This window comes from Oryctolagus cuniculus, chromosome 10 (assembly GCF_964237555.1).
Source record: "Oryctolagus cuniculus chromosome 10, mOryCun1.1, whole genome shotgun sequence".
NCBI classification, from domain to species: domain Eukaryota; kingdom Metazoa; phylum Chordata; class Mammalia; order Lagomorpha; family Leporidae; genus Oryctolagus; species Oryctolagus cuniculus.
In genome coordinates this window covers 41,656,790-41,675,022 of record NC_091441.1, presented here as the reverse complement: position 1 = coordinate 41,675,022, position 18,233 = coordinate 41,656,790, and the positions used below count along the sequence as shown (strand labels likewise).

At 42.6% G+C, this 18,233-nt stretch overlaps 1 protein-coding gene across 3 annotated transcripts in view; it reads right to left on the bottom strand.

The window, feature by feature from the left end:
• RPRD1A (regulation of nuclear pre-mRNA domain containing 1A) overlaps positions 1 to 18,233 on the bottom strand; it is an 87,704-nt gene that overhangs the window by 26,283 nt on the left and 43,188 nt on the right. Inside the window, exons 5-7 of one of the 3 annotated variants that reach the window (XM_017344111.3) lie at positions 13,598 to 13,724; positions 13,318 to 13,493; positions 11,836 to 12,115 (exon numbers count right to left, since the gene is read on the bottom strand). In XM_017344111.3, coding sequence (XP_017199600.2) covers positions 11,948 to 12,115; positions 13,318 to 13,493; positions 13,598 to 13,724 — 471 coding nt within the window. In that variant the 3' untranslated portion in view covers positions 11,836 to 11,947. Of the gene's footprint in view, positions 1 to 11,835; positions 13,218 to 13,317; positions 13,494 to 13,597; positions 13,725 to 18,233 lie in introns of those variants that run through there. The other 2 variants (XM_051851991.2, XM_002713499.5) reach the window with 2 other exon arrangements.

The following is an 18,233-nucleotide window of genomic DNA, read 5'->3' as shown; positions in this document are numbered from 1 at the left end:
CAATTCTTCAAGAAGATTATCATATGCTCAAACAATTGAGCTTCTGAATATACATACCCAGGGAACTAGAAGGTAGCTTCAGATATTATTTGTGCACCAGTATTCCTAGCAGCATTATTCACAATACTAGGAGGTGAAAGCAACCCAAATACCCATCGACAAATAAACAGATAAACAATGCAGCGTATGTAGCCACTGAAGTATTACTGAGTCTTAAAACTGTAAAACTTCAACACATGCCACAACATGGGTATACACAACACCTAGAGTAGTCAAATTCATACACAGATCAGTGGCTAAGTGAAAAGGGGAAACTGGTGACTGTTCAACAGGTGTAGAGTTTTTAGTTTTGTACAAAAGAGTGTTCTGGAGACTGGATGCATCACAATGTGGAGATACTTAACACTATCAATGTGCACACTTAAACACGGTTAAGATGGTAAATTTTCTTATGTATATTTTACTAGAATTTTTAAACTTGAAAGAATTACTTCAACAGGCAGAGAGACTTAGACAGAAAGAGATATTATATCAGCTGGGGTTGGGTCAGGACAGAAGCCAGAAGTCCAGGACTCAATTCAGTCATCACCTACTGCTTACCAAAGTGCACATTAGCAGGAAGCTGGAATAAGGCTCTGAGACGGGACTCAACCCAGGCACTCCAACATGGGATACAGGTGTCCCAAGCAGCAATTTGACTGCTGTGCCAAAGGCCTACTCCTACCACAAGGTTTCTCAAAAAGTAAAACAAAAACAAACAAAAAACCACAAAATGATACTATCTCTTTAATGGAATTCACAATTTTTCTTTTAGACCAGTATGCAATTTAAATGCTCTCGTGGCCGGCACCGCGGGTCAATAGGCTAATCCTCCGCCTGAGGTGCCAGCACACAGGGTTCTAGTCCCAGTCGCTCCTCTTCCAGTCCAACTCTCTGCTGTGGCCCAGGAGTGCAGTGGAGGATGGCCCAAGTGATTGGGCTCTACACCCGCATGGGAGACCAGGATAACTACCTGGCTCCTGGCTTCGGATCAGCATGGTGCACTGGCCGTGGCCATTGGGGGCGGGGGTGACCCAACAGAAAAGGAAGACCTTTCTCTGTCTCTCTCTCACTGTCCACTCTACCTGTCCAAAAAAAAAAAAAAAAAAAAAAAAAAAAAAAGCTCTGGTAGAAGATGGTGGGGCCGGCGCTGTGGCGCACTCGGTTAATCCTCTGCCTGTGGCGCCGGCATCTCATGTGGGCGCCGGTTCTAGTCTCCGTTGCTCCTCTTCCAGTTCAGCTCTCTGATGTTGCCCGGGAGGGCAGTAGAGGATGGATGCCTGGGCCCCTGCACCCGCATGGGGGACTGGGAGGAGGCACCTGGCTCCTGGCTCCTGGCTCCTGGCTCCTGGCTTCGGATCGGAGCAGCTCTGGCTGTTGGCAGCCATTTGGGGAGTGAGCCAATGGAAGGAAGACCTTTCCTTCTGTCTGTCTCTCACTGTCTGTAACTGTACCTGTCAAATAAATAAAAACCTTTTAAAAATTTTAAAAAAATTAAAAAAAAGATGGTGAGGAGAGAAACACCTAAACTAAGGGTGTCTGACACACTATTGGTAAACTCTATTCCCTCCTCCCTATGACTGGACTACATGATCTTGTGCTATCCTGGAAGCTATTTTTTCCTAAATCGGAGCTGATTTAAGTATGAAAAGTCTATCCATATATTGCCTTCATTTTCATGTCTTCCTTTTAGTAAGAATTTATGAGAAAGAAATAGATAAGCAAAGAGCTAAAAGGTGATTTGCAAGAGTATTTTTCAATAGCAAGAAACTGTTAAGAAACAGAAAAAAGCTAAGTAACAGATAAAGAAATACTACTTCTAAAAAAAGTACAATTTGAGGCCAGCGCCACGGCTCAATAGGCTAATCCTCCGCCTGCGGCACCGGCACACCAGGTTCTAGTCCCAGTCGGGGCACCGGATTCTGTCCCGGTTGCCCCTCTTCCAGGCCAGCTCTCTGCTGTAGCCTGAGAGTGCAGTGGAGGATGGCCCAAGTGCTTGGGCCCTGCACCCCATGGGAGACCAGGAGAAGCACCTGGCTCCTGCCTTCGGATCAGCGTGGTGCGCCTGCCACAGCATGCTGGCCGAGGCAGCCATTGGAGGGTGAACCAACGGCAAAGGAAGACCTTTCTCTCTCTCTCTCTCTCACTGTCCAATCTGCCTGTCGAAAAAAAAAGTACAATTTGGGCTACTCTGTGGCATAGCAAGTAAAGCTGCCGCCTGAAGGCCAGCATCCCATATGGGTGCCAGGGCGCCAGTTCAAGTCTCAGCTGCTCCACTTCTGATCTAGCTTCTGCTAATGTGCCTGAGAAAGTAGCAGGAAATGGTCAAGTCCTTGGGCTCCTGCACCCATGTGGGAGACCCAGAAGCAGCTCCTGGCTCCTGGCTTTGGATTGGCCCAGCTCTGGCACTGGCCATTGTGGCCACTGGGGAGTGAACCAGTGGATGGAACCTCTCCCTCTCTCCCCTTCCCTGCCTCTGCCTCTAGGTAACTTCTGCTTTTCAAATAAACTAATTTCTTTTTTCTTTTTTCTTTCTTTTTTTTTTTTTTTTTTTTTTTTTTTTTTTTTTTTTTTGGCAGTGCAACTCTACCTCTCCGAATCCTGTCAGAGGTTTTTAAAAGTGTGATGAAGCTTCAGGGGGAGAATCTCTGGGTGTTTATCACTTTCTAAATTGTGATAAACACATAGTAGTTGTGGAACTAAAAAAGTCACTGCTTCCACCCTGTACAGTTCAGGCCTTCATTGCCCAAAACATGATTTTCTAAAAAGTCTTATCTCCTGTTGCCAATCTCTTTCCATCCTAATGTGTTCAGAGCTATAACCTGGTGCTGAAATTCTGATGAACTGTAAAATCAACTGCTTGGAACATTCAAGAACCCTTCAAACTTCTCATTCTCAAAACCTCTTGTAGTTAACCACAAACTACAGTAGTTATCAGTTACTGAGGCCTCCCTCTGCCTCAGGCAGAGTGTTAACTGCTTATGTGCATAATTCCTTTTAACTACTACATCCCTTTGATAGGAATTATCATCACTTCTAACACAGAGGGCAATTTCAAGTTAAAGTTCACTCCTGCACACTAATTTGTAGCTTCATTTCTTCCACTAGGTGGCACTGTTACTATTTACAAATTCAGTACTTTAAGGATGGCTGAGGACTGTTCATTTGTTATTATTTATGCATTCTCACATTGTTAATGTTTCTTTCCTACTGAAGGGGAAATAATGGACAATGTGGTTAAAATCTTTAAATTTCAAAATGGTCACCTACTCCTCTTCAGAATGCTCATCTGGGGCTGAAGTTAATGGGTTAAACAGACACCAGCAATGACAAAATCTCATATGGGCAATGGTTTGAGTCCCAACTGCTCCACTTCTTTTATTTTTATTTTTTTGACAGGCAGAGTGGACAGTGAGAGAGAGAGAGAGAGAGACAGAGAGAAAGGTCTTCCTTTACCGTTGGTTCACCCTCTAATGGCTGCTGCGGCCGGCGCGCTGCAGCCAGGGCACCATGCTGATCTGAAGCCAGGAGCCAGGTGCTTCTCCTGGTCTCCCACACGGGTGCAGGGCCCAAACACTTGGACCATCCTCCACTGCACTCCCAGGTCACAGCAGAGAGCTGGACTGGAAGAGGGGCAACCGGGAGAGAATCCAGTGCCCCGACCGGGACCAGAACCCAGTGTGTCAGTGCCGCAGGCAGAGGATTAGCCCATTGAGCCAAGGCACTGGCCTGCTCCACTTCTGATCCAGCTCCCTGCTGATGTGTTTGGGCCCCTGCACCCTGTATCCATATAGGAGCCCTGGATGAAGCACCCAGCTTTGGCCTGTCCCAACTCCAGTTGTTGCAGCCATTTGGGGAGTGAACCAGCAGGTGGAAGTTCTCTCTCTCCCTCACTCTTGCCTTTCAAATAAATATATCTTAAAAAGAAATAAAATAAAATAGAGTCAGTACTGTGGCTTAACAGGGTAAGCCCCTGCCTGCAGCAGTGACATCCCATATGGGTGCCAGATTGATTCCCGGCTGTTCCACTTATGATCCAGCTCCCTACTAACGCACCTGGGAAAGCAGCAGAAGATGCCCCAAGTGCTTGGACCCCTGCACCCATGTGGGAGACCCAGAAGCTCCTCGCTTCAGTCTGGCCAAGCTACAACCATTGTGGCCATCTGGGGAATGAACCAGTGGATGGAAGATTTCCCTGTCTCTCTCCCTCTCCAACTCAACTCTACCTTTCAAACAAATACATCTTAAACAACAAAAACCCCTCACCTACAGTTCTAGATAGTGTGCTAAATTCATAGCCCATATTGTGTTTAAGAACAGTGGGTGCTCCCACCAATCCACTGTTTGCTATCCTTGGTCACTGTGATCCAAAAATATTATTACGGTGCAATGAGGAATTAAGATATTTGGAAAAAAGGACAGGGAAGCAAGGAAGGAGCAGGGTGGGTAGGAGACTGACCATACTCAGGTATTTTTTTTTTCATATTTAAAAGATTATTTATTTACTTATTTAATTTGAAAGGCAGAGTTAGAGGGAGAGAGAGAAATAATCCATCTGCTGGTTCACTTCCCAAATGGCCACAATGGCCAGGGGTGGGCCAGGACGATTCCAGGAACCTGGAACTCCATTTGGGTCTCCCAAGTGGGTGTCAGGGGCCCAAGCAATTGGGTCATCTTCCACTTTTTTCCCAGGAGCATTAGCAAGGAGCTGGACTAGAAGTGGAGCAGCCAGGACTGGAGCTAGTGCCCACATTTGATACTGGTGTTGTGGGTAGCAGGTTAACTGGCCGTTAGCTACTGTTAATCACCAACCTATAAACTAAACTTCTTACAGCTATGTACATCCAGGAAAAACACACAGTATATACAGGTTTGGTACCATCTGCAGTTTCAGCCACCCACTTGGTGTCCTGAAGTAGCCTCAGATGGAGGAGTAGCTACAATATTGGACTGAGTTAAAAATTACTTGTGCTGAATACAAACCTCAAGTATCTTTGGATCATTTTGGGGGCTGGCACTGTGGCACAGGTTAAGCTGCCACCTCAGACACTGTATTCCTTGTCAGGAGTGCTGGTTAAAGTCCTGGCTACTACTCCAATCCAGCTCCTTGCTAACGCAACTGGGAAAGGAGTAGGTGACAGCCCAAGCACTGGAGTTCCTAGCACCCAACTGGGAGACCCAGAAGGAGTTCTTGGCTCGGAGTTCTTGGCTGTTGTAGAATCAGTGGATGAAAGATCTCAACCTCTCTCACTCAGGTCTCAAATATTTACAAATACACACACACACATTTTAGGAGTGAGTGCCTGGCACAGGAGTTAATATGCCACATGTGCAGCCTGCATCCTATATCACAGTGGCTGGGTTCATGTCCTGGCTCTGCTTCCAATTCCAATTTCCTGCAAATGCACACTCAAGGAGCAAACAGGTTGACAGCTCAAATACCGTTGGGTTCCTGCCACCTACGTGGGAAATCTGGATTGAGATCCAGGCTCCTGGCTTCAGCCTGCAGCAGGCACGGCTGCTGTGGTCATTTTGGGAGTAAAGCATTTGATAAAAAAAATCCCTGTCTCTCTGCCTTTCAAATAAATAAACAAATATAAATAAAAGTATCTAATTCAATTACCCCTTTAAAGTATTTTTATTTAATTACAAACAAATTTAAAACACAAACATAGGGGCCAGTGCTGTGGTGTACCAGATAAAGCCACCACCTGCAGAATTCCATTCAAGTCCTGGCTGCTCCACTTCTGATCCAAGCTCCCTGCTAATATGCAAATGATGGTCCAAGTGCTTGGACCCCTGAACTACTGTGAGAGACCTGGAAAAGCTCCTGGCTCCAGACTCCTGGCTTTAATCTGCCAGCTCCGGCCATTGCAGCCATCTGGAGAGTGAACTAGTGGATGGAAGCTCTCTCTTTGTAATGCTGCATTTCAAACAAATACATACATCTTAAAAAAAAAAACCCACAAATATTATGTACCTCCTGCAGATTACATTTGTGGAGGAATTCACTCATTCATCTATCTGTTGAAGCCCTAATATTATTCAACATAAACCCCTGAATGCCTACCAGAGGAAAGGTACTGAGGCTACAGAAACAAACAAGAAAAGTAAAATGAAGTTCTTCATCTCTTGGAACTCACATTTGTAAGTTTCAGAGCATAGGATAACTACTAAGAATACAAAGTTTTACATTTTTCATCTAGTGACTAAGTACTGGAAAGGAAAAACAAACAAAAAACCAAAATGACAATGTAATATGGAAGAGGAAGCAGAAGAAAGGACAGGTGAAACCAACCAAAAGTGAAAGAGGACTATGTGAAGAGATGACTCAGCAACATGAACCTGAATGAGAAAGGATCAGAGCAAGAACATTCCAATCTGTAAGAGTGACTAAACACTCTGAAGTGAATTTGGTTCCATTGCTGCAGAACAAAATGGAAGCCAGAGATTTGATATAAGTGGGGCCCAAGAGGAGACTCACAACCAGGAATCCCACGGGCCATGGACCAGTTTAAAATAAAATTCAAAAGCATCAAGAGAAGCAACGGAGCGTTTTAAACAGCGGTGAAATAGGACCTGACTTAATAGCAAAAGATCTGAGAGGGGCCAGCACTGTGGTGCGAGGGGTTAAGCTGGTACTTGCAACACTGGCATTTCTGGGTCTCTCACATGGGTGCAGGGGCCCAAGCACTTGGGCTGTCTTCCACTGCTTGTCCAGGTTGCAACAGAGAGCTGGATCCGAAGTGGAGTAGCAAGGTCTCAAACCGGCGCCCACAAGGGATGCTGGTGCTGCAGGCAGTATCTTTACCCACTACACCACAATGCTGGCTCCCAAAATAAACTTTAAAACGCCCACAAGGGATGCTGGTGCTGCAGGCAGTATCTTTACCCACTACACCACAATGCTGGCTCCCAAAATAAACTTTAAAAAAGAAAAGGCCCATGACATTTCAGTGTTACAGGGAATTATAAAAGGGAGCAGGAAGCTCAGCTATTAACAATAGAGGCAACTCATGACATCCACCTACAAAAGGGTGGTTTGCAGCAGTTATTAAACACATAGATTATAGTTATCGTTAACAAGACATAGTAAGTCTTCCATTTATACGACAGGTGGAACTCATATTTATCTGCTTTCTCCCAAAATCCACTAAAATAGCAACAAACAAAGGCAGAAACCCATGAAGAAAAAAACCACAGTTCATAGAAGTCAAGAAATTCTGAGAAACAGAAAAACCTGCAAGAGTAGAAGATGAAGCAAAAATCAGAGGAACTCAGGATAGGCTCAGGACTTTGAGATGCCAAGCTCCCCAAAACAAAATCGAGAATCTTAAAGGTTAACAATAAGAATCAACTGAAAAATCCCTACACAAACCTGTTAAAACCATTATTCAATAAAGATAGGAGATTAAGAAGATGAACAAGACATCTGTGTGGAGGGACCCAAATCACAGAGGGAAGAGGTACAGCACTGCTTTGACAACAGATGCCCCCTGTTATCTACTTGACAAATCTCATGTTTTTCTCTGAGAAAAAGAATGGCTCAGACAGAAGATAATGACTCATTAAAAACTTACTAAACATCAAACTGGTAACCAGTATCAAAGCTTTACCATGAGTTAGCAATTTCATCTTGAAAAACAACAATGTATACGACTAAATAATTAATAATGTTTTCAAATATTTTTGTAGTATCAAAAGCAAGGAAAACAATCATAAAGAATAGTTATGACAATTCATACATTCAAAAGGAAAAAATGGGGCAGCGCTGTGGCGCAGCGGGTTAAAGCCCTGGCCTGACGCATTGGCATCCCACATGGGCACTGGTTCCAGTCCAGGCTGTTCCTCTTCCAATCCAGCTCTCTGCTATGGCCTGGGAAAGCAGTGGAGGATGACCCAAGTGCTTGGGCCCCTGCACCCACATGGGAGACCCAGAAGCTCCTGGCTCCTGGCTTCGGATTGGTGCAGCTCCAGCCGTTGCAGCCATCTGGGGGAGTAAACCAGCAGATGGAAAACCTCTCTCTCTCTGCCTCTACCTCTCTCTCTGTCTTTCAAATAAATAAATCTTAAAAAAAAAAAAAAGGGAAAACAGTGTCATACTAAGATGCACAGCCATAACACAAGTACCTTACATGAAAACAAGGATGGTAACGTGCCAAAACACCAAAACAGGGCTGTCTTCTGCTTTTATAACTTTTCTCTTATGATTAAAATAGAATTTTTGAATAGTCAACATTGGATAAGCAGTTACATGAGTCCTGAAAAAAACTGGATGGGAGCCAGTGCTGTGGCGTAAAGCTGCTGCTTGCTGTGCCAGCATCCCACATGCCGGTTCAAGTCCTGGCTGCTCCACTTCCAATCCAGCTCTCTGGTATGGCCTGGGAAAGCAGTAAAAGATGGCCCAAGTCCTTGGGTCCCTGAACCCGCATGGGAGACCAGGAAGAAACTCCAGGCTCCTGGCTTCAGATCGGTGCAGCTCCGGCTGCTGCAGCCAATTGGGGAGTGAACCAGTGGATGGAAGACCTCTCTCTCCCTCTCTGCCTTTCCTCTCTCTCTGCGTAACTCTGACTTTCAAATAAATAAATCTTTAAAAAAGAAAAAAACTGGAAGAATTCACCACAAAAACTTTGGACAACCATAAATAGAACCTCAAAAACTAACAGAGGTTGAATACCCTTATCCAAAATATTTGGGATCATTAATGTTCTCAATTTCACAATTTTCCTGATTTTGCAATACACATAGACTTTGTTGGTTGAGTATTTTTAATCTGAAAATCCAACACCCAAAACTTTCTTAAAGTCATCAGACCCAAAAAAGCTTCAAATTTGAGGTTTTCTAATTAAGGATGCTCAGCCTAGTGCTCTCTGTACCTATTCAGCAGTTCCTTACTGAAGATTAGAGTGCTCAGCCCACTGAAGACTGGTCTGCAGCTCCTACTGCTCAGGCCAAGTGGATGGGAACAACCACTGAATGGTCTGAAGCTACTCTTTGTGATCTCTGAAGCAAACATGGAAATGAGGTTGATGGAAAATAAACACCACATATATATTTATATATATATACATATAAAAATGTATTACTATATATATTTAAGAAAGGATGCTCAGCCTGTATAAAACCATTAAGAAACTAGTACACAAGTATTTTTTTCAGCACCATCTCATCAGATTACTTTTAAATTTAAATCAAATAAATGACTCAAACTTAGTGTTATTAAAAAAGTTAAAAAAAACTGAATCCAAATGAAAGACTGCATAACTTTTTTTTTTTTTGACAGGCAGAGACAGAGAGAGAGAGAGACAGAGACAGAGAAAGGTCTTCCTTCCATTGGTTCACCCCCCCAAATGGCCACTATGGCTGGCGGGCTGCATCAATCCGAAGCCAGGTGCTTCCTCCTGGTCTCCATGCAGGTGCAGGGCCCAAGTACTTGGGCCATCCTCCACTGCACTCCCGGGCCACAACAGAGAGCTGGACTGGAAGAGGAGCAACCGGGACAGAATCCGGCGCCCCGACCAGGACTAGAACCCGGGGTGCTGGCACCACAGGTGGAGGATTAGCCAAGTGAGCCGCGGCGCCAGCCCGTGACTGCCTAAGTTTTTCACATCGTTATCACTATGTCCTTGAATAAAATTTGTAATCCGACAAATCAACCACCAACACAAAGTTTTCATTTAAAATATTAAGCATAGGGCATGGCCTAGCAGTTAAAAGATCAGTTAAAACGTTGGATTCAATTCCCAGCTCTGCTCCTGATTCTAGCTTCCTGGTAAGGCAGAGCCTGGGAGGCAGTGGTGATAGCTCAAGTAATGGGGCCCCTGCAACCCACACAGGGGCCCTGAACTGTGTTCCCAACTTCTGGCTTCAGCCCTGATCCAGGCCACTGTGGGCATTTGGAGACTGAACCGATGCATGAGAAATCTCTTTCAATTATATAAAAGTTGTTTAAAATATGAAACATGATGGCAAAATACATAAGTAAATGGGAGAAAAAAAACAAACTCATGCACACTATAATTCTAACTAAAATTATAAACATGAACAATACTAAAAAGTAATAAATATCAAAATCTATGTAAAGGCAGGGAGACTAATGGGCCAGTAGAATAGAAAGGCACTACATTCCTATGCATACACAGGAATTAAGAACGCAAAAATGGCATTTCACATCAACAGTCATCAATTATCAATAAATTATGAAAGAACATTTTGCTATCGCTTTCAATTAGTTAGATCACTGTATCATAATACTTAAATTAAAAATGCCAATGAATAAAATTAACAGAAAACTATAAAAACACAGAACATAGAACATTTTAGAGTTCTATGTTCTATGAACTATAGTTCTATAGTTCTATGAATTAAGGTCATGTTAAGTATATCGAGAAAGCTCAGAATTTATAAAGGCAAAGATAAATATTGAGTAATAAAATCAGCGCCAAACAGAAAAGTGGTCAAAGGATATGGGGAGCCGGCGCCGCGGCTCACTAGGCTAATCCTCCGCCTAGCGGCGCCGGCACACCGGGTTCTAGTCCCGGTCGGGGCGCCGGATTCTGTCCCGGTGGCCCCTCTTCCAGGCCAGCCCTCTGCTGTGGCCCGGGAGTGCAGTGGAGGATGGCCCAGGTGCTTGGGCCCTGCACCCCATGGGAGACCAGGAAAAGCACCTGGCTCCTGGCTCCTGCCATCGGATCAGCGCGGTGCGCCGGCCGCAGCGCGCCGGCCACGGCGGCCATTGGAGGGTGAACCAACGGCAAAAGGAAGACCTTTCTCTCTGTCTCTCTCTCTCACTGTCCACTCTGCCTGTCAAAAAAAAAAGATATGGGGAAATGTAGGAAAAATGAAATGCCTAGTAAGTACTTTTAAGAGATAATCAAACTGAGCCAACAAGTATCACATATGGAAAAATAAAGACTACCACATGGTCAGTGTTAAGTGATGTCATATAGCAGAAGGTACATTTGTACTTTAAGGAAAAGGCAGATCATTTTGCAGAGTCTGAGTATACTATCAACAGCTGAATATGCATTCCCTTTGATCCAGCCACATCCTGCTGACAATCAGCCCTGCAAATCTGCATAAGGACATTAACTTGCATCACCAGGATGTTCTATATAGTTCCTCTAATGCGCAAAATAGTGTCATAAATTCAAACAACATAATGGAGCCAATCTCTCACCATCACACTCATCACTGAATACCAAACAATTTCTCATTTCTATAGTGCCCCTCTCCAAAAATATAAAAAGAAGGTCACTTTAAAACTCCTACTCACGTAAGATAATAAGCTAAGTGAACAATAGTTTTTGTAGTATTTTCAAAACTTCTGAGGTAAAATCATTCCCACAACAATCCATGAAGTAGATTTTATAAATATACATTGAATTTATTAAGTCATTTTGCTATGCTTAATAACTAAATTAGTCAGAAGCCTCAAAAATCATTAAATACCTCTGATTTCATTTTTTAAAAATGCTTTAATAGTAGCTTCCTCAAAAAATACAAAAAGTTATAATTGACCAGCATTGTGGAGTAGCGAGTAAAGCAGTTGCCAGTGACACCAGATCCCCTAAGGGAAGCAGAGTCCCTTGCTTCTAAACAATTCACTAGCTTTTTGTGACCTTGGGCCAGCTATTCAATCTTTCTGTGCCTTGATTCCTTATCCATAAAATGTGGATAATAATACATTTTGTTGTAGAGGATTTGGGCTGATTATGTGAAGTGCCTAGAAGAGTACTTGATGTGTGGTAAATGTTGCCATTACTACTGTCAGCCTCACTACCTACAGCTATCTACTATGAAATCCTGACTGGAAAACACTGGGAAAATAAGGGTTGCTGAGGGGGTGGTATCTATTTTCTACACTTAAATTTCAAGCAAATTCCACTTTTGTAATTGGTGATTATGATCAACATAAGTGACAAAGCAGAATAAGGCAGAATAACAAAGTTTCAGTCTTCTCTTGAATTTTCAAAAACATGAGACAATACAGACTTTGGAGTTTGATATTTATTTTTAGCAGGAAGAATATGCTAATGGTGATGACATCATTAGAAGATACTCCCATGTCCAATATCTGCAACAGAAGCTCGATAGAAGTTAAAGAAACCATACCAGAAGACTAAAGACAAAAGTTTTATGACATTACTCACCCTTAGTTCTGCAGACAACAAAACAAAAATATGTTTAAGACTGAAGTTCCATCATAAAATCAAAAATAGCTAAATCAACTATCAAACCTTTTCTTAAAAAATTCCAACTCTCCCTTCCCATGTAGAAGTGGGTAAAATGTTTAAAGTGAAGCAAAGTGCTAACAACTATCCTCTAGGTGTTTATGTGAGTACAGGAGGGCATACTGAGAACTGGGAATTTGGGGTGAGACTGCTGCTTTCACAAGCAGCAATGGCAATCCAGTCTAAGCACCATTTGGGGCACAATTAGATACTGCTGAACAGAGAATTAAAAACACTAATAAATAAAGGCAACTTAATAGAATAGAGACAGTACCATGAAAACATACAAATGTACAGTGAAGCAACTGTTAAAAGAGGGATCCAAACAAAAAGTTCTCCTATACACTATTAGAAAGAAATTGCCACAGAATAAAGAATTAAAATAAGAACTGGTGAAAGGAAAGATTCTTTTACATGAAACCAAATCTGACTCATCTATCCAAACAATGGCATTTCTGCTCAAGGAAATATGAAAATGTTTCTTTTTATTATCTCCTGCATCCCAAGACTTCTCATCAACATAATCAATCATTATTCCATTTGAAGGATTCATGATTTTCTACCTAAGAGTATGAGCTGGAAATATGTCATGCACCAGAATCAAGGGGTGGAACAAGGGAGTAAAGTGAAGAGTTAATGACACACCTAAAACACTGCATGTACTCAGAACAGAAATTAAGTAAATCCAACTACAATTTACTGCAGTTAACACAAGACTTGATGCTAACTGCTATTTTTTCTATTATTTTTGTGCTTAAAGACAAGGGTTTGAAGTGACAAGATAAATTAATATTGTGTGGAATTTCACATGAATAATTTTAAAATGCAACCAACTTGGCTCATTCCAAATTTTTAAATTTACTTATTAGGTTGATTTGGTTCAAGATGAAGGAACTCCATTAATGCAAGGACATGCTTACCTGGGTCACTGCCTAAAAAATATCCCTGTTCAAAAAATGCAAGATGTATAGGCACATTAAGGTATTTCAAAATTCCTTCCAAAAAGTAAATTAAATAAGCACTAAAGAAGGAAAAGGTTACGCACTTCCAATTTTTGCTCTTTCTCTGCAAGGGCTTCCTTTTGACAGCGAAGAAAATCTGTTAACATTCGAGTGAGTTGCTTCCTATCATCTATTTCTGCCGCCAATCTGCCATTGTAATCTGCCAGCAACATACAAGCATCCTCTACCATTTTAGAAAGCCTTTCTCCAGATTCTTTATCTAAGAAAAGCACAAGATAATAAAATTATTACATAACAAAAACAACGACATTTGCTATTCCCTTGCCCCCACTCCCAGAAAAGTTTCAGGTGACCTTTTATTACCTGTTATTTTGTCTAGCAGGGATACTTCTTGGACTTCAACAGGCAAAGAAGCTATCCTCTGATGAACTGCTGCATCACCTGAAGCTGCATTTTCCAGATCTTGTAATGCTCTAACGAGATCTAGAGTCTAAAAAGTTATACAACTTTAGAATCAAAATAAATGAGGCTCAAACAACCATGAGAGTTGAAATTTATGGGCTAGTTCTATTAATTTCTTTTTAGAACAATCCATTTCTTTCATATATTAAGAAAAAGGAATGAAGAGCATCCTGTTTATGTAACAAATAAATGTGGTTGGTTTAACAATCTAGTATAAAAAATTAGGGGAGGGGGGTGCTGGAGCTGTGACATAGTGGGTAAAGCCACTGCATGCAGTGCCGGTATCCCATGTGGACGTCAGTTCGAGTCCCAGCTGCTCCACTTCTGATGCAACTCTCTGCTGTGGCCTAGGAAGGCAGTAGAAGATGGGCCAAGTCCTTGGGCCACTGTGCCCAAGTGGGAGATCTGGAGGAGGCTCCTGGCTCCTGGCTTCAGATGGGCTCAGCTCTGGATGTTGAGGCTAACTGGTAAATGAACCAACAGATGGAAGACCTTTCTCTCTCTCTGCCTCTCCTCTCTCTGTGTAGCTCTAACTTTCAAATAAAGAAAAAAAGAAAAAGAAGCTAGACTATGTTAGGTGCTGAAAATATAAACAACCAGGAGAGATCCTGAAGAGTAAAGGCAATTTTTTTTTTTTAAGATTTATTTTGCTTGACAGTCAGAGTTACAGAGAGAAGAGAGGCAAAGAGAGAGGTCTTTCATCCTTTGGTTCACTCCCCAGTTGGCTGCAATGGCCAGAGCTGCGCTGATCCAAAGCTAGGAGCCAGGAGCTTCCTCCATCTCCCAAGTGGGTGCAGGGGCCCAAGGAGTTGAGCCATCTTCTACTGCTTTCCCAGGCCATGACAGAGAGCTGCATCAGAAGTGGAGCAGCTGGGATATGAACCAGTATCCATATGGGATGCCAACACTGCAGGCAGCGACTTTAACTGTTATGCCACAGTGCCAGCCCCTAGGCAATTTGTCTAAAAACAATTATTTGACTACTAAACTAGGGTAAAGAATTGATTCATATGACAAATGTGTAAGAGTAATAAAGTAAATTACAACTTCAAATCTATAGAGCACAAGTTTCATATGATATATTCACTAATATTATCTAAGCACATATCTTTTTTAAATATTATATTGGACAGTGGTGAAAGGGAACACAAATCAATTATTACAACACAGCAGAGTCTCTCAGATTCTATTTCTAAACTTATTCAAAACACAAGAGGAGGGCCAGTACTGTGATTTAGCAGGTAAAGCTACCGCCTTGCAGCACCAGCATCCCATATGGGCACCATTTCTTGTCCTGGCTGCTCAACTTCTGATTCAGCTCCCTGCTATTGGCCTGGGGAAAGCCGAAGAAGATGGGCCCAAGTCTTTGGGCCCCTGCTACCCACTTGGAGGGCCTAGAAGAAGCTCTTGACTTCACCTTTGCCCAGTCCTGGCCAATGCAGCCATCTGGGGAGTGACTAGTGGACATAAGCTCTGACTCTTTCAAATAAATAAACAAATCTTTGAAATACACATATACACACACACACACAAAAATGAAGTTTTGGAATATGCTCAAACACAGTATCTTCAACTATAATACAGTTTCTTTTTTAAGATTTACTTATTTGAGAGGCAGAGTTACAGAGAGAGGGAGAAACGGAAAGAGAGGTCTTCAATCTGCTGGTTCACTCCCCAGATGGCCACAATGGCTGGAGCTGGGCAATCCGAAGCTAGGAGCCAGGAGCTTCTTTCAGATCTCCTATATGGGTACAGTGGCCCAAGCAGTTGGGCCATCTTCCACTGCTTTCCCAGGCCATCAGCAGGGAGCCAGATCAGAAGTAGAGCAGCCAGGACTCGAACTGATGCCCATATGGGATGCTGGCACACAGGCAGAGGCATAACCTACTATGCCACAGTGCTGACCTCTACAGTATAATTTCTTAATAAGATCATTAAAATATTTAAAAATTTTATATATATGCTAATATTATCTAGCAGGTATATAAATAATTTTATCATGAGACTATTTTAGTTACACTATTTCCATGCAACTATAATTAGGAGAGAAGGACAATTCTTCTTTTCTTGGCTTCTTTCATCTCTCCTGCTCTCTATTCTCTCCTCGCTCTCTCTTGCCCACTCTCACTCTCTCTGTACTCTATGCTCCTCTTCTCTCTCTCACTCCCCTCTCCTCTTCTCTCTCTCTTTTTCCCTCTTCGCCCCTTCCCTCCGGTCTGCTGAGTTTTCCCCAATAAACCCTCTCCCTTAAAAAAAAATAAAATAAAAAAAGGACAATTCTTGGCTGATGATTTCATAACTCATAATATCTATAAAATTATCCAAAGAAAAAGCAATGAAATTTTCTTTTTTTCTAGTTTCTATTCCCATCTCATTTTTTTTTAACTTTTTTTAATTTCTAAGACTAGAAAGGGCACCAGAAAATTAAATATATATTTTAAACAGGATAGTACTAATTCTATATATACAGTAAGATGACATTGACAGCCAGTTGCTAACATTCCTTGAAGACAATCCCTTAAACAAACGCTATCATTGGAATCTAGCATATAATAAACCATTAAATGTATTAAGAATGAATAAACCCAGTAAGAAAAGTGTGTTTTAATTACTCTTTGAGAAGCAGAGATGGAGAAAGCTCCATTCACTGGTGCAGGCCACGGTTGGGCTGGGCTAGGCAGAAGCTGGGAGATGGAAACTCAATCCAGGACTTTCAAATAGGTGTCAGGAAGTCAGTTACTTGAGCCATTACCTGCTACCTCCTAGCATCTGCATTAGCAAGAAGCTGGGATCAGAAGCAAGCCAGGACTTGAACCCAGTTATTCCAACATGGGATGCAGATGTCTTAACTGCCAGGCCAAACGCCTACTTTCTAAGTGTTTTTAGGAAATGTGTTTAAGACCTCAATATTTTTAAAAAATAATTTCGTTACAAAATGTATCACTTCAATAATGGAAGAGGACTTAAGGACAATCATAATTAATCAGGAACCTTGTTTCTCACAGTGCTTCAACTGACATAAAACATTTTAAGAAGTCTTAGAAATTTCTAAAATTTAAGGAGAAATCTGGCTTCATGGTCTTGACAATGAATTTAACTACAGCCTGATTTTATCACACCTATGTGTTCCTACACAAGTTAATTTTAAGTTCCCAATGCAGACCAATGATAAGATAAGAAAGCAAGGTTGTCTGAAAAAACACTAGCCTATGACGTCTTACTAGACAATGACAGGAGTTCAACTAGATCCAGAGACAGAGACTTTAGTCAATCTCATAAAAAAAGTTATACAAAAAACATGGAAACTACAAAGCTGAACCATCGAAAATTAAGTAGCACAAATAATCTGAAAATCGTTGTCATAAAACAAAAAAGCTGCCGGCGCCCCAGCTCAATAGGCTAATCCTCCGCCTGTGGCGCCAGCACACCAGGTTCTAGTCCCGGTCGGGGCGCCGGATTCTGTCCCGGTTGCCCCTCTTCCAGGTCAGCTCTCTGCTGTGACCTGGGAGTGCAGTGGAGGATGGCCCAAGTGCTTGGGCCCTGCACCCACATGGGAGACCAGGAGAAGCACCTGGCTCCTGGCTTCGGAACAGGGCAGTGCGCCGGCTGCAGTGCGCCAGCCGCAGTGGCCATTGAAGGGTGAACCAACGGTAAAGGAAGACCTTTCTCTCTGTCCACTCTGCCTGTCTAAAAACAACAACAACAACAACAACAACAACAACAACAACAAAAAATCCCATATCAGAGTGCCAATTTTGAGTATTAGTTACTCCAGTTCCAATCCAGCCCCCTGCTAGTGCACCCAGGAAGCAGTAGATGACTAACTCAGTTATTTGAGTCCCTGCTACCCACATGGGAGACTGGGATGAAGTTCCTGGTTCCTGGCTTCAGCCTGACTCAGCCCTGGCTGCTGCAGCCATTTGGAGAGTGAGCCTGAACATTGAAGATGAATCTCTCTCTCAATCTCCCTCTCTCTGCCACTTTGCCTTTCAAATAAAGAAATGCTTTAAAAAAAAAAAAAAAAAGCAATATCAAAACTAATACTAGGGGTCGGGTCGGCGCTGTGGCATAGCAGGTAAAGCCGCCACCTGCAGTGCCAGCTTCCCATATGAGTGCCTGTTTGAGACCCGGCTGCTCCACTTCCAATCTAGCTCTCTGCCATGGCGTGGGAAAGCAGTAGAAGACGGCCCTGGAAGATGGACCCCTGGAAGAAGCTCCTGGCTCCTGGCTTTGGATCAGCTCAGCTCTGGCCATTGTAGCCAACTAGGGAGTGAATCAGCAGATAGAAGACCTCTCTCTCTGCCTCTCCTTCTCTCTCTGTGTGACTCTTTCAAATAAAATAATCTCAAAAAAAAGGAAGAAAGAAAGAAAACTAATACTAGAGAAGAGTTAAGATGGTTACTCAAAATTGGCACTCTTAAAAAAAGTGCAGCTGTTTGCTTCCCATCTACCAGCAGCCATCAGAAGTAAGCCAGGATGGATGCATACAAGTACATCCATGAGCAATGGATAAAAAAGCAGTCCGATGTTGTACTGT